Source organism: Chaetura pelagica, unplaced genomic scaffold (assembly GCF_000747805.2).
Source record: "Chaetura pelagica isolate M959 unplaced genomic scaffold, ChaPel_1.0 scaffold244, whole genome shotgun sequence".
Taxonomy (NCBI): Eukaryota; Metazoa; Chordata; class Aves; order Apodiformes; family Apodidae; genus Chaetura; species Chaetura pelagica.
Genome location: NW_009953719.1, coordinates 311,407 through 326,265, shown reverse-complemented (window position 1 = coordinate 326,265; position 14,859 = coordinate 311,407). Strand labels below are relative to the sequence as shown.

At 41.7% G+C, this 14,859-nt stretch overlaps 1 protein-coding gene across 1 annotated transcript in view; it reads left to right on the top strand.

Moving 5' to 3' along the window:
- RUNX1 (runt-related transcription factor 1) overlaps positions 1–14,859 on the top strand; it is a 102,881-nt gene that overhangs the window by 39,903 nt on the left and 48,119 nt on the right. The window contains exon 4 of the mRNA XM_010000432.1: positions 8,970–9,074. Coding sequence (XP_009998734.1) covers positions 8,970–9,074 — 105 coding nt within the window. The remainder of the gene's footprint in view (positions 1–8,969; positions 9,075–14,859) is intronic.

The following is a 14,859-nucleotide window of genomic DNA, read 5'->3' as shown; positions in this document are numbered from 1 at the left end:
GCAGGAAGATTTTCTCCTTTTTGTCTTGAGGAAAGAGATTTAAATGTTGGTACCACTGTAGCACAGCAAAGAGGGAGGAAAGTGACTCTAGGACCTGCTATTTGCATGGGCATTCTCCAGTGCAAAAGGAAACATAGTGTAGGGTTCACGTCTTGTGGCTTGCCTGGTATGCCTGATGACAAGGGGCATACACAAAACACTGCTGTGCATCACCAATATGTGTCTGCTGGAGGAGCTGCTGAGGGCCCCAGTTGGCTGTACGTAAACAGTTGTAAGTTACACCAAGTATAGAACCAGCCTCTGCATCTGTTTGCTTAAATATTTAATGTCCACTGCTTGCAGACTTAGGGTTAGGCTTTTGACTTACAAAGTGAGGAGACTGTGAGGCACATTTTCCAGAATATCTGGGACCATCCTTATCAGCCAGGTAATGGACTTAAGGTAAAACAATTTTAGCGCCTGCTTAGGTAGACGGCATCTCTATTAATGTTACTTGATTTCAGCTATGCAATTTTGGTTGCTTAATATAGCTCCTGTGTTGCCTCAGGTTAAATGTACATACACTTCACCAAAATAATGCCTTGAAACAATTCCACCCCAGACTTCTAGCCTCCTAACTGGGAATCCCCAGAGCCGTGGCAGGAGAGGCAGGCAGCTTTGCTGCTCTCCTCCAAGGCATTTGACTTGTTAGCTGGAGAAAAGCTGGAGAATGGGCAGGGAGAAAAGACAGTAAAGCACACACCTTCGTTCAGCACTTGGTAGTGGAGCAGGGAAGGAAAGGGAGGGGGAGAAGCCGGGGTCAGTGGCTCGAGGCCACAGCGCGTTGCTTTCCCACAACTTACTGCAAAGCAATTTCAGTAGTTCATAGCTGGGTCCAAGTTTGCAGCAGAGCCACTTCTGGCCATTTGCATGACAACTTTGCCCCATCTAAATCCAGAACAAAACACCTATTGATTTAATGCAATGGAGATTTCATTCTGGGTAAGTAGATGCTATGTAAACACAGATATAAGAACTTCCTGGAGTGAGACACTCAACAGAAACGCACAAAAGTAGACCTTTATGCTGACCCAGGCTGGTTTGGCAAGAGGCAAGTGGGTGTATTTCACAAATTTTCAGCTTGACACATGCTTATACCCGCAAAACTTCCATATAAATACAAAAACAGATCCATTGCCCATGCAACTGATTTACATGGGCAGTTCTTGCATTTCTGTGGGCAGTCATCCCAATTTGCTGACATCTTCTCACATTTATCTGTTTGGACTGCTGGTCTGTGGCAGACAGAATTTGTAAACCATTTACAGCGTGGTAGCCGATAAAGTGAATAACATTTTTTTTCCCCTTATATTTAAATTCAGTGGTATCTGTGGTGCTGATGGTAAACAAATTGCGTTGGGGAGTTTTGTGTGTGTGTTTTTGCTTGTTTGTTTGGTTTGGTTTCGTTTTTTTAGTGCTGCTTATGTCAGCTGCAGCTCTTTTCTGATGAAATAGCCACTGGGCCAAGCATAACCTGCGAAGTTGTATTCTGACTGTGTGAGACTGCCACTGGGGGCAGGAGGAGAGTCATGATCTGAGCACAGAATTTGGAATTGTGCAGGACTTTTGCAATTGGACATGTGACTTTAAGACATAAAAAAATAGTTCACTCATATGATGAGGGGCAGTTAACTAGTGAAGGGTCAAATTATGTTGGCCTTTCTTGTCCTGTTCGTGGCTTAAGTGATAAGATGGCAAAATTTGACTGTAGACATTTGAGAATGAATATGCCTGTGTGTGTGTATTACAACCTGCCTAGAGATACAGTCAGATACGTTATTAAAATGCAGCAGAAATCTTTGCTTTGGCAGATACCCAGGAAGATGTTGTGACAAATTGTAAAGATGTATAAAATTGATCATTCAGCATGGTTTGATGAAAGCAAGTACATAAGTACTAAAAAGTAGAAGCTGTATTTGAAAAAAAGTGCCACAATCTTTCTTACTAGAACCTGGAAGTCTCTCACTAAAATAAATACCTGCAGTATAATTTGTATTGCATTTGTGTATTGTATTTAATATATTCCCATCTACACCTTTCGTCCTTGTCAGCACAAGCATTCTTGGCTCCTTTTCTTTTTTTCTTCTTTTTATCTAATAATTTACTGTAACAGTAAAAAACCCAAAACATTTCTAATGGCACATCTATGATCATCAGAATAAAGCCCAAAAGCAAAAGATAGCAACTGTAACCACATAATCTGTTGGCCTCCCTTTCCTTTACCTCACCTGTCACAGGCAAACTTCTGAAGCTTTAACTCCATATTTTTTCTGACCTCATTTGGATGAACCTTCATCAATAGAATCAATGGCTCTTTTTGCCTAAGAGGGAGCTGGATTAAAAGGAAGTGATAGGTTCAAGATGTGGCCTCTCATCCCTAAAGTGAGTCTGTTTTCATTCCCCTTTGCATCTGTGCATAAGTGGCCCATGCAGCCACTTATATTTTAAGCATGCCTTCCCACCCTGAGACCCATCTGGTCACAACACTGCTCAGGGATGACTAAAGCAGCACACAGGAGCTTCATGTGACCATGTTGTCACTTAGGATTCATTTTTTCCCCCTTGGTTCCTCTCAAACATTTCCAGGGGCTGTAGCTTACAAGCCTATTGCTCCCTCTAGAGCCCTTTAGTGCTGTTCTGGAGGACCACTTAAGTAATCTGTCATCATGCTAGATATGAGCTCACTGCTTCTTTTGCTTCCAGACTTGCTCAAATAGGATGCAGACTGAATGCTTGTAGTTCCTGTATTTCAGTGTAGAGCATGGGCACATCATCTTCAGATGCTTGAGGTCCTTGGAGGCTGATTTTCACTTTTTGCTGTTCTGGGAACAGTATTGCTGAGCAGGCACTGGTAGACAATATTCTGCTTTGTGCTTCCCCTTAAGTTCTTGCAGCTTTACACAGCATCAGGGGATCTCACAAGCAACCCCATAAAGTCATGAGCTGGGAACAACTGGTTTAATCTGTCTGCCTTCAGCTGCCAAATCAGCAGTGACTGTTGAGGGCATGTTGATAGTAGAGTCTCTAGCAAACCCATCAACAGAGTCTCTAAGTTTCAGTTCAAAAGTCAGTACTGCATTTTGGCCAGAAATGCTGCTGTTTCCATTATTTTTTTTCTAAAAGGATTCTGACCTTAATGCTCTTGCAAAAATAAACATTACCAAGCAATTTTTCCTACCCTATTTGTGAGGGAAGACTCGATGGAAGCAGTGAGTGTTGTGTTCTGCCCTTATGCATATGAGGGTAGGCTCAATGTCTGTGGGAAGGGTTCCCAAAGGCAGAGCCCTGTCCCACAGCTGGAGAATGTAATCCTTGTGCTCATTAGGTGCTATGTGTCTAATACAAGGAGCTGCCAGGCACAGTTACAGAGAGACCAACAGCCTCTGAAATTACTCTTGAACTGCAGTGAGGAACAGCTTGACACTGACATCACCCTTCAGCCTTACCACCATCGCCAAAGACTCCCATGATTATGCAGTAGTGATTGGCTTTAATATCCTGAGGACCCATCATAGGCCCAAGCTAATTTGTGTATGGTTTTCTGTAGATTTATGGGAATGTTTAACCCAGAGTGCTAACATCTCAGGTTTTTATATTAGTTAATGTAGGGCTACGTGCTGTCTTGCTGTGACTGCTGGGATGTCATCAAATTGTCATTGTGACTACCTGAGACATCCAAACCAGAGCAGTATTTCAGAATACCTTCTTGGGGTGCTTAGTACTTCTTTACAGTCACTAGAGAGGTCAGTTCTTCACTTAGGCCATCTGACTCAGTTTTGGTGGCACCCACCCCTTTCTGAGCTGAGTAGAGACACTGAATGCTCAATGTAGGTCTTCTACTGATAGTAAAGGGACCCACTAATTTAGGCATCAGAAATCATGGCATCTAATGTAGGCTCCAGTGCTAGGGAGTCTGAATTAAGCCTTCACTGACTCACCTGGTGTTATTTCCACCAGTGTAGTCTGCAGCATGCTGTATAAGTGCATGCATGCACGTGCGCTTTTGCATAAATGTGTGATGCAAGTGTATGTTAAAAATAAAAATGTATCTTTTACCTAGGCTGTATCATAATACATAAAAGCAAGGAGGAGATGTTTATGGTCATGCTGTCATCCCAAAACAGGTAGATCCATAAACCATAGATTTTACTAGCAATACCTCCAATGTAAATCTGCCTTTGTCAACAAGACACATAAATGATGAATAATGCAAAAGCTAAGAATAAAAGTAATAAAAACACTTAATAAAGCTAAACGTAAATGAAGCAGAATAACCAGAGAAAAAAATACAGCCAGAATTATTGGTAAGTAGCAATGAGTGACATGTAGGTTTATGGTTACATAGTGCTGTGGTTAACCAGTATGTGGTTAATGAACAGTCTTCTGTCAACAAGAAGTAAGCTAAGTATCTTCCTGCTTTTGCCAACTTGTGTCACAACCTTATACAGGCTCTGAGATCTAGTCCGTTCTGCAGAAAAACTTGAAAGTAGCTTCACCTCCCTCTTCTTTATTCTGGTCTGGTAGACTGGTATGTGGCTACATTTTGCTACATTTCAATATTGTTATAACTTTTTTTCTGCATTCCTTTTCTACCTGAAAAATCTGCAAGAGCCTTTTAAAGAAATAAATTGACTCTGTATTCTAGCAAAACAGCAGGACCACCTTACCTAATGCATCAGCAGTTGTCAAAGAAAAGACAAAAAAAAAAGAAAGAGGAAGGAAGATGGAAAAACTATAGATTAATAAAGAAAATAATGTATATTTTCAAAGTGTATTTCAGTCTTAGGGATCTGGGTGTTGTATATAATAATACAGAGAAGTTCGTTTTGGCAGGAATGAAAATCTACAGGTGCCTCTCTGATATTTGTTAAGTCTAATACTATCGGTGGTAATTTCTTTTTTTTTTAAGGAAATTTATTGAACTTTATTACTGAAGCCTCATAGAAAGATGTGTTGTGCTGGAAGAAAGAGTAGCAAAGCTGCAAAGCTTTATCCTGTGGCTTGGTATTTAAAGAATGTCAAGAACAGAGCAATTTTTCGTCTGGGTAGGTGTAGGACCCAAGATTTGAGGGCCAAAGGCTCTGAAACAGGGGTCTAAAATTACTTTTGCTTCTGTTGCAATTATTTTAATCTCAGGCACTGCTTTCTAGTGAGGATGTGGAGGTGGGAAGACACTGGCCTCGGATTTGAGAGGCTTGTGTTTCAGCTCCTGTTTTGTCAGGGCTGTGATTCAGGATTATAGTTGGATTTAGCTGCAGCAGCCAAAGTGGTTAGCACCCCCAGCCACAGGCTTCCTGTGAGATCTTGGCCAAGACACTTTATCTCCCCACAGTTCCCCATCTGTAGAGTGGGGAGAATACCTCTCTAATTCACAGGGATGTGATGAGGAGAGTTTCCAGTAACAGCTATGTGTGTGTGTGTGTGTGTGTGTGTGCTCACAGTGTTTTACCACCATCGCCAAAGACTCCCATGATTATGCAGTAGTGATTGGCTTTAATATCCTGAGGACCCATCATAGGCCCAAGCTAATTTGTGTATGGTTTTCTGTAGATTTATGGGAATGTTTAACCCAGAGTGCTAACATCTCAGGTTTTTATATTAGTTAATGTAGGGCTACGTGCTGTCTTGCTGTGACTGCTGGGATGTCATCAAATTGTCATTGTGACTACCTGAGACATCCAAACCAGAGCAGTATTTCAGAATACCTTCTTGGGGTGCTTAGTACTTCTTTACAGTCACTAGAGAGGTCAGTTCTTCACTTAGGCCATCTGACTCAGTTTTGGTGGCACCCACCCCTTTCTGAGCTGAGTAGAGACACTGAATGCTCAATGTAGGTCTTCTACTGATAGTAAAGGGACCCACTAATTTAGGCATCAGAAATCATGGCATCTAATGTAGGCTCCAGTGCTAGGGAGTCTGAATTAAGACTTCACTGACTCACCTGGTGTTATTTCCACCAGTGTAGTCTGCAGCATGCTGTATAAGTGCATGCATGCACGTGCGCTTTTGCATAAATGTGTGATGCAAGTGTATGTTAAAAATAAAAATGTATCTTTTACCTAGGCTGTATCATAATACATAAAAGCAAGGAGGAGATGTTTATGGTCATGCTGTCATCCCAAAACAGGTAGATCCATAAACCATAGATTTTACTAGCAATACCTCCAATGTAAATCTGCCTTTGTCAACAAGACACATAAATGATGAATAATGCAAAAGCTAAGAATAAAAGTAATAAAAACACTTAATAAAGCTAAACGTAAATGAAGCAGAATAACCAGAGAAAAAAATACAGCCAGAATTATTGGTAAGTAGCAATGAGTGACATGTAGGTTTATGGTTACATAGTGCTGTGGTTAACCAGTATGTGGTTAATGAACAGTCTTCTGTCAACAAGAAGTAAGCTAAGTATCTTCCTGCTTTTGCCAACTTGTGTCACAACCTTATACAGGCTCTGAGATCTGGTCCGTTCTGCAGAAAAATTTGAAAGTAGCTTCACCTCCCTCTTCTTTATTCTGGTCTGGTAGACTGGTATGTGGCTACATTTTGCTACATTTCAATATTGTTATAACTTTTTTTCTGCATTCCTTTTCTACCTGAAAAATCTGCAAGAGCCTTTTAAAGAAATAAATTGACTCTGTATTCTAGCAAAACAGCAGGACCACCTTACCTAATGCATCAGCAGTTGTCAAAGAAAAGACAAAAAAAAAAGAAAGAGGAAGGAAGATGGAAAAACTATAGATTAATAAAGAAAATAATGTATATTTTCAAAGTGTATTTCAGTCTTAGGGATCTGGGTGTTGTATATAATAATACAGAGAAGTTCGTTTTGGCAGGAATGAAAATCTACAGGTGCCTCTCTGATATTTATTAAGTCTAATACTATCGGTGGTAATTTCTTTTTTTTTTAAGGAAATTTATTGAACTTTATTACTGAAGCCTCATAGAAAGATGTGTTGTGCTGGAAGAAAGAGTAGCAAAGCTGCAAAGCTTTATCCTGTGGCTTGGTATTTAAAGAATGTCAAGAACAGAGCAATTTTTCGTCTGGGTAGGTGTAGGACCCAAGATTTGAGGGCCAAAGGCTCTGAAACAGGGGTCTAAAATTACTTTTGCTTCTGTTGCAATTATTTTAATCTCAGGCACTGCTTTCTAGTGAGGATGTGGAGGTGGGAAGACACTGGCCTCGGATTTGAGAGTGCTCAGCATCCCCAGCCACAGGCTTCCTGTGAGATCTTGGCCAAGACACTTTATCTCCCCACAGTTCCCCATCTGTAGAGTGGGGAGAATACCTCTCTAATTCACAGGGATGTGATGAAGAGAGTTTCCAGTAACAGCTATGTGTGTGTGTGTGTGTGTGCTCACAGTGTTGTTGACGCAGACCATTAGCAGCAAAGTAGGAACTGCATTAAGAGAAGTATTGAATTCCAAGTGAATGCGCATAGGGAGGAGGGGAATATTGCTGCTAGGGGCAAGAATTTATGTTTACATTTCTATTTAAATTTATATTAATTTATATAGATAAATGAAGTAAAGAATTAAAATGGGAAGGCCTGGAAGGGAAGAAACTCAGTGCTGAGGAGGGTTGGAGCCAAGTGTTAAAATGAAGCAGGCAGATCTGTATGGGAAAGCTTGCACAGTATATGCCCAAAGGAGGAGAACCTCAGTTTTCTTACAACAGTTCCTGCTTACCTAACTTGGGGTGATGTCCCTTGATGTCTCTTACTGTTATGATAACAAGGATTCCTGTCAGTATCTGAGTCCTCTGTGATGCTGAGATAGCTATGCTAAACCTGCTGACTGGCAATGTTTTTATTGTTGCCCAGGCCAAAGCCATAATGAATGCATATGTGAAGTCTTATCAAAGATACAGAATGTTACTTTTGTTATTTAAAAAAATGCCTAAACTAGATGCTGGCTTTGACCAAAAGCAAATCCAGGGGTAGCAGGATGTGAAGGCGTTGCAGTCACAAGGGGATACAAAACCTTCACCAGCAGCCATCAAAATGAGTATTTTTCCCAACTCAGAACTGTAGCATGCACATAATAATTTTGAAAATGTCTTCACAGTTTTCATACTGAATAATAGACTAAGCATAAAGCTCTGCTATATCTTAATAAAATTATTTAATTCTTTGTGGACAAGCTGTAGGGGTTTTTTATTTTTTCCATTCCCTTGTTTCTTGGCATTGCAGTAGCAGATTATTTTTTAAGGGTTCTGGTTTACAATATGGAGTAGATCTAATGCTCGATTCAACCACAAAGCATAGGATTTTATAATCTGCCTCAGGGATCTGAGCACCCATTTTTCTTTAATTTTAACAAGCATTGTTGATGAGATTCCCGTGGCAGTTTTGGAAGAGTCAGCCACAATTTCTGAGCCTCACTGAACTAACACCCTTTAGAAAGAACAGATAATGTACTAGCAATCATGTAGATCAGATAAACTCTGTGAGGGGTAACCTCCTTTTTTTTTTTTTTTTTTTTTTTACAAACAAAGTGTAGATAATTTAAATATAAATTAACTTTTTTTCCCCTGAAAGCTTTGAGCTGCTGCCACAGGGGGAATGCAGCCAGCACCAGGCAGTGGTGAGGTTATACACCCTGCTTTCTGGGGGCCCGTATCTACCTTCAGATATGGACAGCTGTTTTTTTTTTTTTTTTTTTTTTTTACAAACAAAGTGTAGATAATTTAAATATAAATTAACTTCTTTTCCCCTGAAAGCTTTGAGCTGCTGCCACAGGGGGAATGCAGCCAGCACCAGGCAGTGGTGAGGTTATACACCCTGCTTTCTGGGGGCCCGTATCTACCTTCAGATATGGACAGCTGTAGTGTTCTAGTGCCATTTGGTGTGTTTGAGGGATAGCTGAGATGAGGGCTACACCTCTTCTCAACACAGGTACTCTGTAACCTTTTTATTTTCCTGTTGCAGGGAAGAGCTTCACGCTGACTATCACGGTCTTCACAAATCCACCGCAAGTAGCCACATACCACAGGGCCATCAAGATAACAGTGGACGGACCTCGTGAACCCAGAAGTAAGTGAGCTAACAACAGCATTTGCTGAAGGCCAAGCTGATGGTTTAGTGCAAGGGCTCATCACCAGCATCCTGAAATGCAGCACTATCCAGTGCTTGTGGAGCAGTGGGGATGCTTTTAGGCCAAGGCTGTCCTACAAATGGTTTTAATTATGCCTTCCCAAAGCCTTGTTTTTCACGGGTGTCCAGCTGCTCTAGAATATGACTTGCATTGCATTTCTAACGTATCTACCTGAGGATGACTTGGATCGTGCCCAAAAGCTGAGAGAAGGGTTGCTGGTAAAAGGTGGGCAGCATATACCATATACCGATATTAAGAGGATTTTTGAGCATTGGAAACCAATACATCATTGATCTGATTTTTCAAGCTTAGCCACCCTGCAAAATAAATAAATGCCTGAGAGAGGATACCTGATTACTGCCTTGTGGAGTTCAGGGCACCTCATGCTGTTGAATAGCTTAGAAATGCCTGTTTTCACAAACAGACAATCTTTCTTCCTTGTTTTCCACTCTTTTTTCAAAAATTAAGTAGAAGGAGGAGATGAACTGTTTGCTGTCTCCTGGGGAATACCCACATCTTTCACACAGGTGGTTGTTTTATTTGGGTAGCAAGGACAGGCTGTTCTGTCTTGGGGGGTGAAATGAGGGTGGAGCAGATCTGCAGGTAGAGTTGCTTCTGCAGCACATGTGCTGCCTCCTGTTACCAGAGGCAATCATTAACCTCAGTCACTAGCCTGAATGGGGCATTTTCATATTTTCATCAAAATGCCCTGATGTAAATTGAGGTTTGTGGTTAGTTTCTTGCACTCCTCCTGCACACTTGGCAGAAGTTCTGGCTGTTGCTTAAGTGGAATTGTCCCAGGAGAAGAGAGCAGCAGGATTCAAACACCCACTAGAGAATGAGATGTACAACCCAGAATTGCTTAACTGGGAGTGGGAAGAAGATAAAGGTTCGAAACTTCAACAAAAATAGCTTAGAAAACTCATGTCTTGCCTGTGTGTTTTCCTCTTGAGCCTTCATTTACCTGAATTCAATAATGGTGCTGCATGCATTTAGTGGAAAAATCTGACCTATTTTTTTTAGATTTGAGGCCAGATTTTAAAGCAAATACTGCTGCTGGGGTAAGTCTTCTTATTTAGTTTGTTGTGTGTTTTCTTAAATGGTGATTGAATCATTCTTGAAAAATATCCCTGGTGACCTCAGCAGCTGTGCACATAAAAACAATATTTGTATATGCAAGTTCCAGATTTGCATATGCAATTACCTGGGCATGTTCATAGTTTGCAGACAGCAAATAAGCTTTAGTCTTTTTAATACTAATCTGCTAGAATGGTAAGAAACAAAACCATCCTGCAAGCACACCTACTGTTTTAAATCAATTCTGCAGTTGGTATAACAGTTAATATTTAATAAGATTCTACATTTTAAAAGGGAACTAGAGATATAATACATGCTGAAGCAATGCACATATCTTCCTGACACAAATGTAGGTAAAATCTTCCTTGTAAATACTTTCACTGTGTGGTAGGCAAATCAGCTGCATAGTGAAGGTGGGTTTGTGCGTGTCAGGAGAGGAGGTCAGACCTTCCCCTCTATAGAAGTGCCCAGCTCCTTTTATCACCAAGTCATTCATGACACAGCATAGAAGGGATTACCTTCCTTTCATTTTTAAGTGGGCTGCGAGGTCCCACAGTTTGACTTCTCACCAAGGGGTTTCTGAATCGTAGAGGCAGTTGCCATCAGTCTGGTATCTCCTCTTCACGCACAGCTTGGCTCTTGCCTGAAGAGATACACCACGGGCTGTGAAGCAGAAGAGAGGTGGTAGTCAGTGCATTCTCCATCCTGAGACAGCTCTGGTGGCTTTGGGCTATATGTTTATTTTTCTATGCTCTTGCTCAGTGGGTGCGTCCTGTAGAGCAGGGGTTCAGTGAGATCAGTTACATGTGCAGCCTGTACAAAAACAGGTTGCAGGGCTGCTACCTGTGCAAACTCACGTACCAGGTTTGCAGTTAGACCTATCAAAACATGCGTGCAATGTACTGAAGGAATTTAAGATTATACTGACCTTTTTGTATTGAGGCTGGAATCAAAATAAAAACTGCTAGATTAGAGTGTTTCTAGCTTCAGCAATCGATATTTGGGAATGTTCCTGCTTACAGATCCATGACTCACTCCCTCGAGCTAAAGGAATTACAGAAATACTAAGATGCCTTTTCTAAGATGTCCCAACTCAAAAGATATCTCTGGAAGACAGTAACAAGAAGAAAATTAGATACTGCTGTCTTACAGAGATCTAGAAAAAACACTCTGAAGTCTGAAAGGAACTTCAGCAACAGTTTTTGATGAATTGACTTTATAACGTTTTGCAGACAGTCTGAGTTCTAGTGGGTGCCTGCATGCTCTGTGAAAAACGTGGGGAGGGAAGGGGGCATTTCTGAGGATGGAGGCCATCTGAGACTGAAGTCAGGACTTCACACCAGGACAATTTTTAATGGATTTTACAGGATATAGAAATTTGTTTTTTACAAAACAATCAAACAAACAAAAACACAAAACAAACAACAAACTTTAAGATTAATTAACTTAAGAAATAACAGAAACATTTTCTTTTGACTTCAGAGAATGTTGGATCAAGAGCAGTTTCTGAGCCAGAGTTAGATGGGTTCTCCAAGTGGGGTTTTTTTAATGAAAGTGGACAGCCTCTTCCTGGAGAAAAAAACTTCAAAAAGTAACACAAAGGAGGATTTGAAGCCATTTTTTAAAAACAGAAAAATACTCAGACAAAGGGCTCCAAAAGCAATTATGCAAAACACAGACTTTTTGGATCATTTGGATGTGTTGAGATGTCACCATAGGTGATAATAATACAATGTGCCATCTTCACCCTGCACAAAGGTTTCTTGCATGTCCCATAGTACATTTGGCCATGATTATTGTGATGGCCAGGCCTTTCCCTAGCACCTTATTTGCCTGTATAACTACCACGTTTGCATTTACAACTCTGATGCTTACTTGTGCACAAGACTTCCACCATTGTCCTTTTTTTGCCATTGAACTTCTGGATGTGCCTATCCAGATGATACTTCTCACCACATTGTCATGGCTTGTAGGGAGTCAGGCACTTAAGAATCTGCCTCTTCCTCCACTGCTTTCATTATGTATTTCTAAAATCTCTCTTGAACTTAACATTCTCATTCTCACTCTCAATAAATGCTTATTTTCAAGAATTTTATAAAAAGAAATAATTTTGCACTGTCAGGGAGAAGGGCAAGATGACCTAACCCATCATTTTCTCCTCCAACTTCTATGATTCTATGATTCATAAAGCAATTTTTGTTTTTATGAGCTAAGTCCATGGGGAAAATCATTAGCAGTAACCAGATCAAGAGTAGTGCTCCTGATGAAAATACTTTTGGTTAGGAATTTTTCTTGGTAGAAATTGTATGACTCTTAAATTAAATATTTTCCCTTAGGCCATTTGACCTACTGTGTACATCTGCTGAAAAATTAGGTTTTTCTTCTTTTGACCGCTTCTTTCTGGTTTTCTCATTGAATTGTTTTAACCCACATAGCTTTGAAAAAATGACTAATGGACCAGGTGCCTGGACAATAGCTCAAAATGAAAAGGTTACATGGATTTAGCCCCAGTGGGTCTAAGTTGTTCAAGGTTAAGCTGGGCATTAAATGTGATTATGCTGTATTGGATATGTGGTTTTCCCAAATACTTTTTTGGCATCCTTATAGCAAAGGGCAGGATGCTTAGAAGGAGAGAGAAAGAACAGTATTGCTGAGCAGGATTTGAGAAGGAGCTTTAAAAGCTGCTAGACCAAGAAGTGCCTTTTTAGGAATGGAAAATTCCTTTTGCCTCCTGGCAAAGCCAGCTGGGGAAGGGGGATCAGGTACACTTTTGGTCAACGGCAGCTAAGGACACCCTCAGACTCTGAACTGAAGTGACTCTGTCTCACTTGTAAGGTAAAGTTCATGGCCTGTAGCTGTTCTAAAGGAAATCTTCAAATACCCTGTTGTCCAGCCTGAGGTCATTTTTAGGGAATCCCCAAGGGTTTGTGATGATACGTGCACCTGATGCTTGTCCTTTCCCCTGCCTCATCCAGCCTTTGCCCATGGACCTTAGGCTCCCAGAGCAGCTTCTGGGAGGAGAGTGGGTAGAGCCCATGAGGGGTCTGCATCACCTTTCCCATGGCAGAAGCAAGGAAGGCTCTACACATGTCAAGGTCTGAGGGTTTCACATCACATCCACCGTCAGCCTTTCATGCAAGGAAAAGCCAAATCATTCTCAAAAAAACCTTTTCATATCAGTGAGCTGAAATAATACTGAATGCCTTCAGTTCTTGCTTGCTTTCTCCTTCAAGTACTTCCAGCTTTTGGAAATGGAGGTTAACATTTACCAACAAAGCATTTAGAAGCCATTAAAAAAATCAGTCATCATGTCATTGGAATAGACCCACCATATACATTTCAGTGATGGTTTTTCAGATACTTCCATTCACCTGGAGACTTACAGTGCATGAAAATTAGCAGAAAACATGTAGAGGAAAAGGTGATGTTTGCAACTTGATTGTCAATACAGCAGAAATGCAATGGGGACACTTTCTTCCTTTACTAGCACCACCTGCCTGCCACCCTCTCAGTATCATAACCCAGCTTTGCTAATCGCTTTTAAAAACATCTTGGCTAAGGTACTTGCCTCCAATCTAAACAGACCATGTACAGACAAAAGAAAGGGATGGGCTGCAAGAGAAGCCAACAGTTGCGCACTGCCAGGTCTGTGCCTGTGTGTTTCTGTCCCCACGTCCTATTGTCTGGGTGACATTGATGTGGGTGGACAATTGTTTGAATTATGGGTGCACTCGGGGGACATCTGTAGTCAGCTTGTGCAATGGCTATGTGCAAGTGTGCAGCAGCTGGGCGAAGTTACCAAACATCACTTGCTCAAATTCATACAATATGACTTGTCGTGTTGTCTCTAAATGGGTGCTGGTAGGCAGGGGTTTGGTTTCCTTTTGGTGTGTGTCTCATTGAAGGACAGACAAAAAAGAACAATTTAATCCATTTAAATAAAATAAAATGGTATATTATTGCAAGAGCATGCTTGCAGACCAAATGAACTGTTTCTGAACAGGCAGGATGGTCCTAGCAGCCCCCCTGCAGCCAGGCCAGTGCCTCAGAGCAGCAAGGGAACAACAGCCTAAAATGTGCATCCTGCAGTTGGGCACGTCTGCCCCCGCTGTGAGAGCCGTGCGAGCCACCAGCCCACTTTTCATAACGAAAGTACACAAAGAGCAAAAGAGCAGAGAGCAGTTTGTCCCTTTGTGACTTGTGTTTTCTGAAGAAAAGTGAAGAGTGAGGGGGAAATAGACCCGTTTCCATTATACTTGCACTTTCACACAACCAGCCTGAATTGTTCCAGTGGTCTAGCAGTGGGCCTTCTGACTTAGGCCAGGACCGTGTAGCAGAGGAGCGTCACAAAGCACAGGAGCACCTGACACTGCAGAACGGGACCAGAGGTCGCAGGTCTGGATGCAGTCAGCTCTGCAGAGCATCCATGGGCACCTCTGCAGCTCTCGGGTCTTCCTTGTCCTAGAAAGACCTCTCTGTGCCCCCCATCCCAGCTGTTTGGCAACCTCCTTCTCCTCCGCAGGGGCCGCTCTGTGCTGGGATTGGCCCCTTGCAGGGGCTGGCAGAGCTGGCACAGCACCAGTCTCTTGTCTGAGGTCTCAGAGTCCCCTTGCCGGGCCACCCTTGGGGGGCTTTCACTGGCAGCAG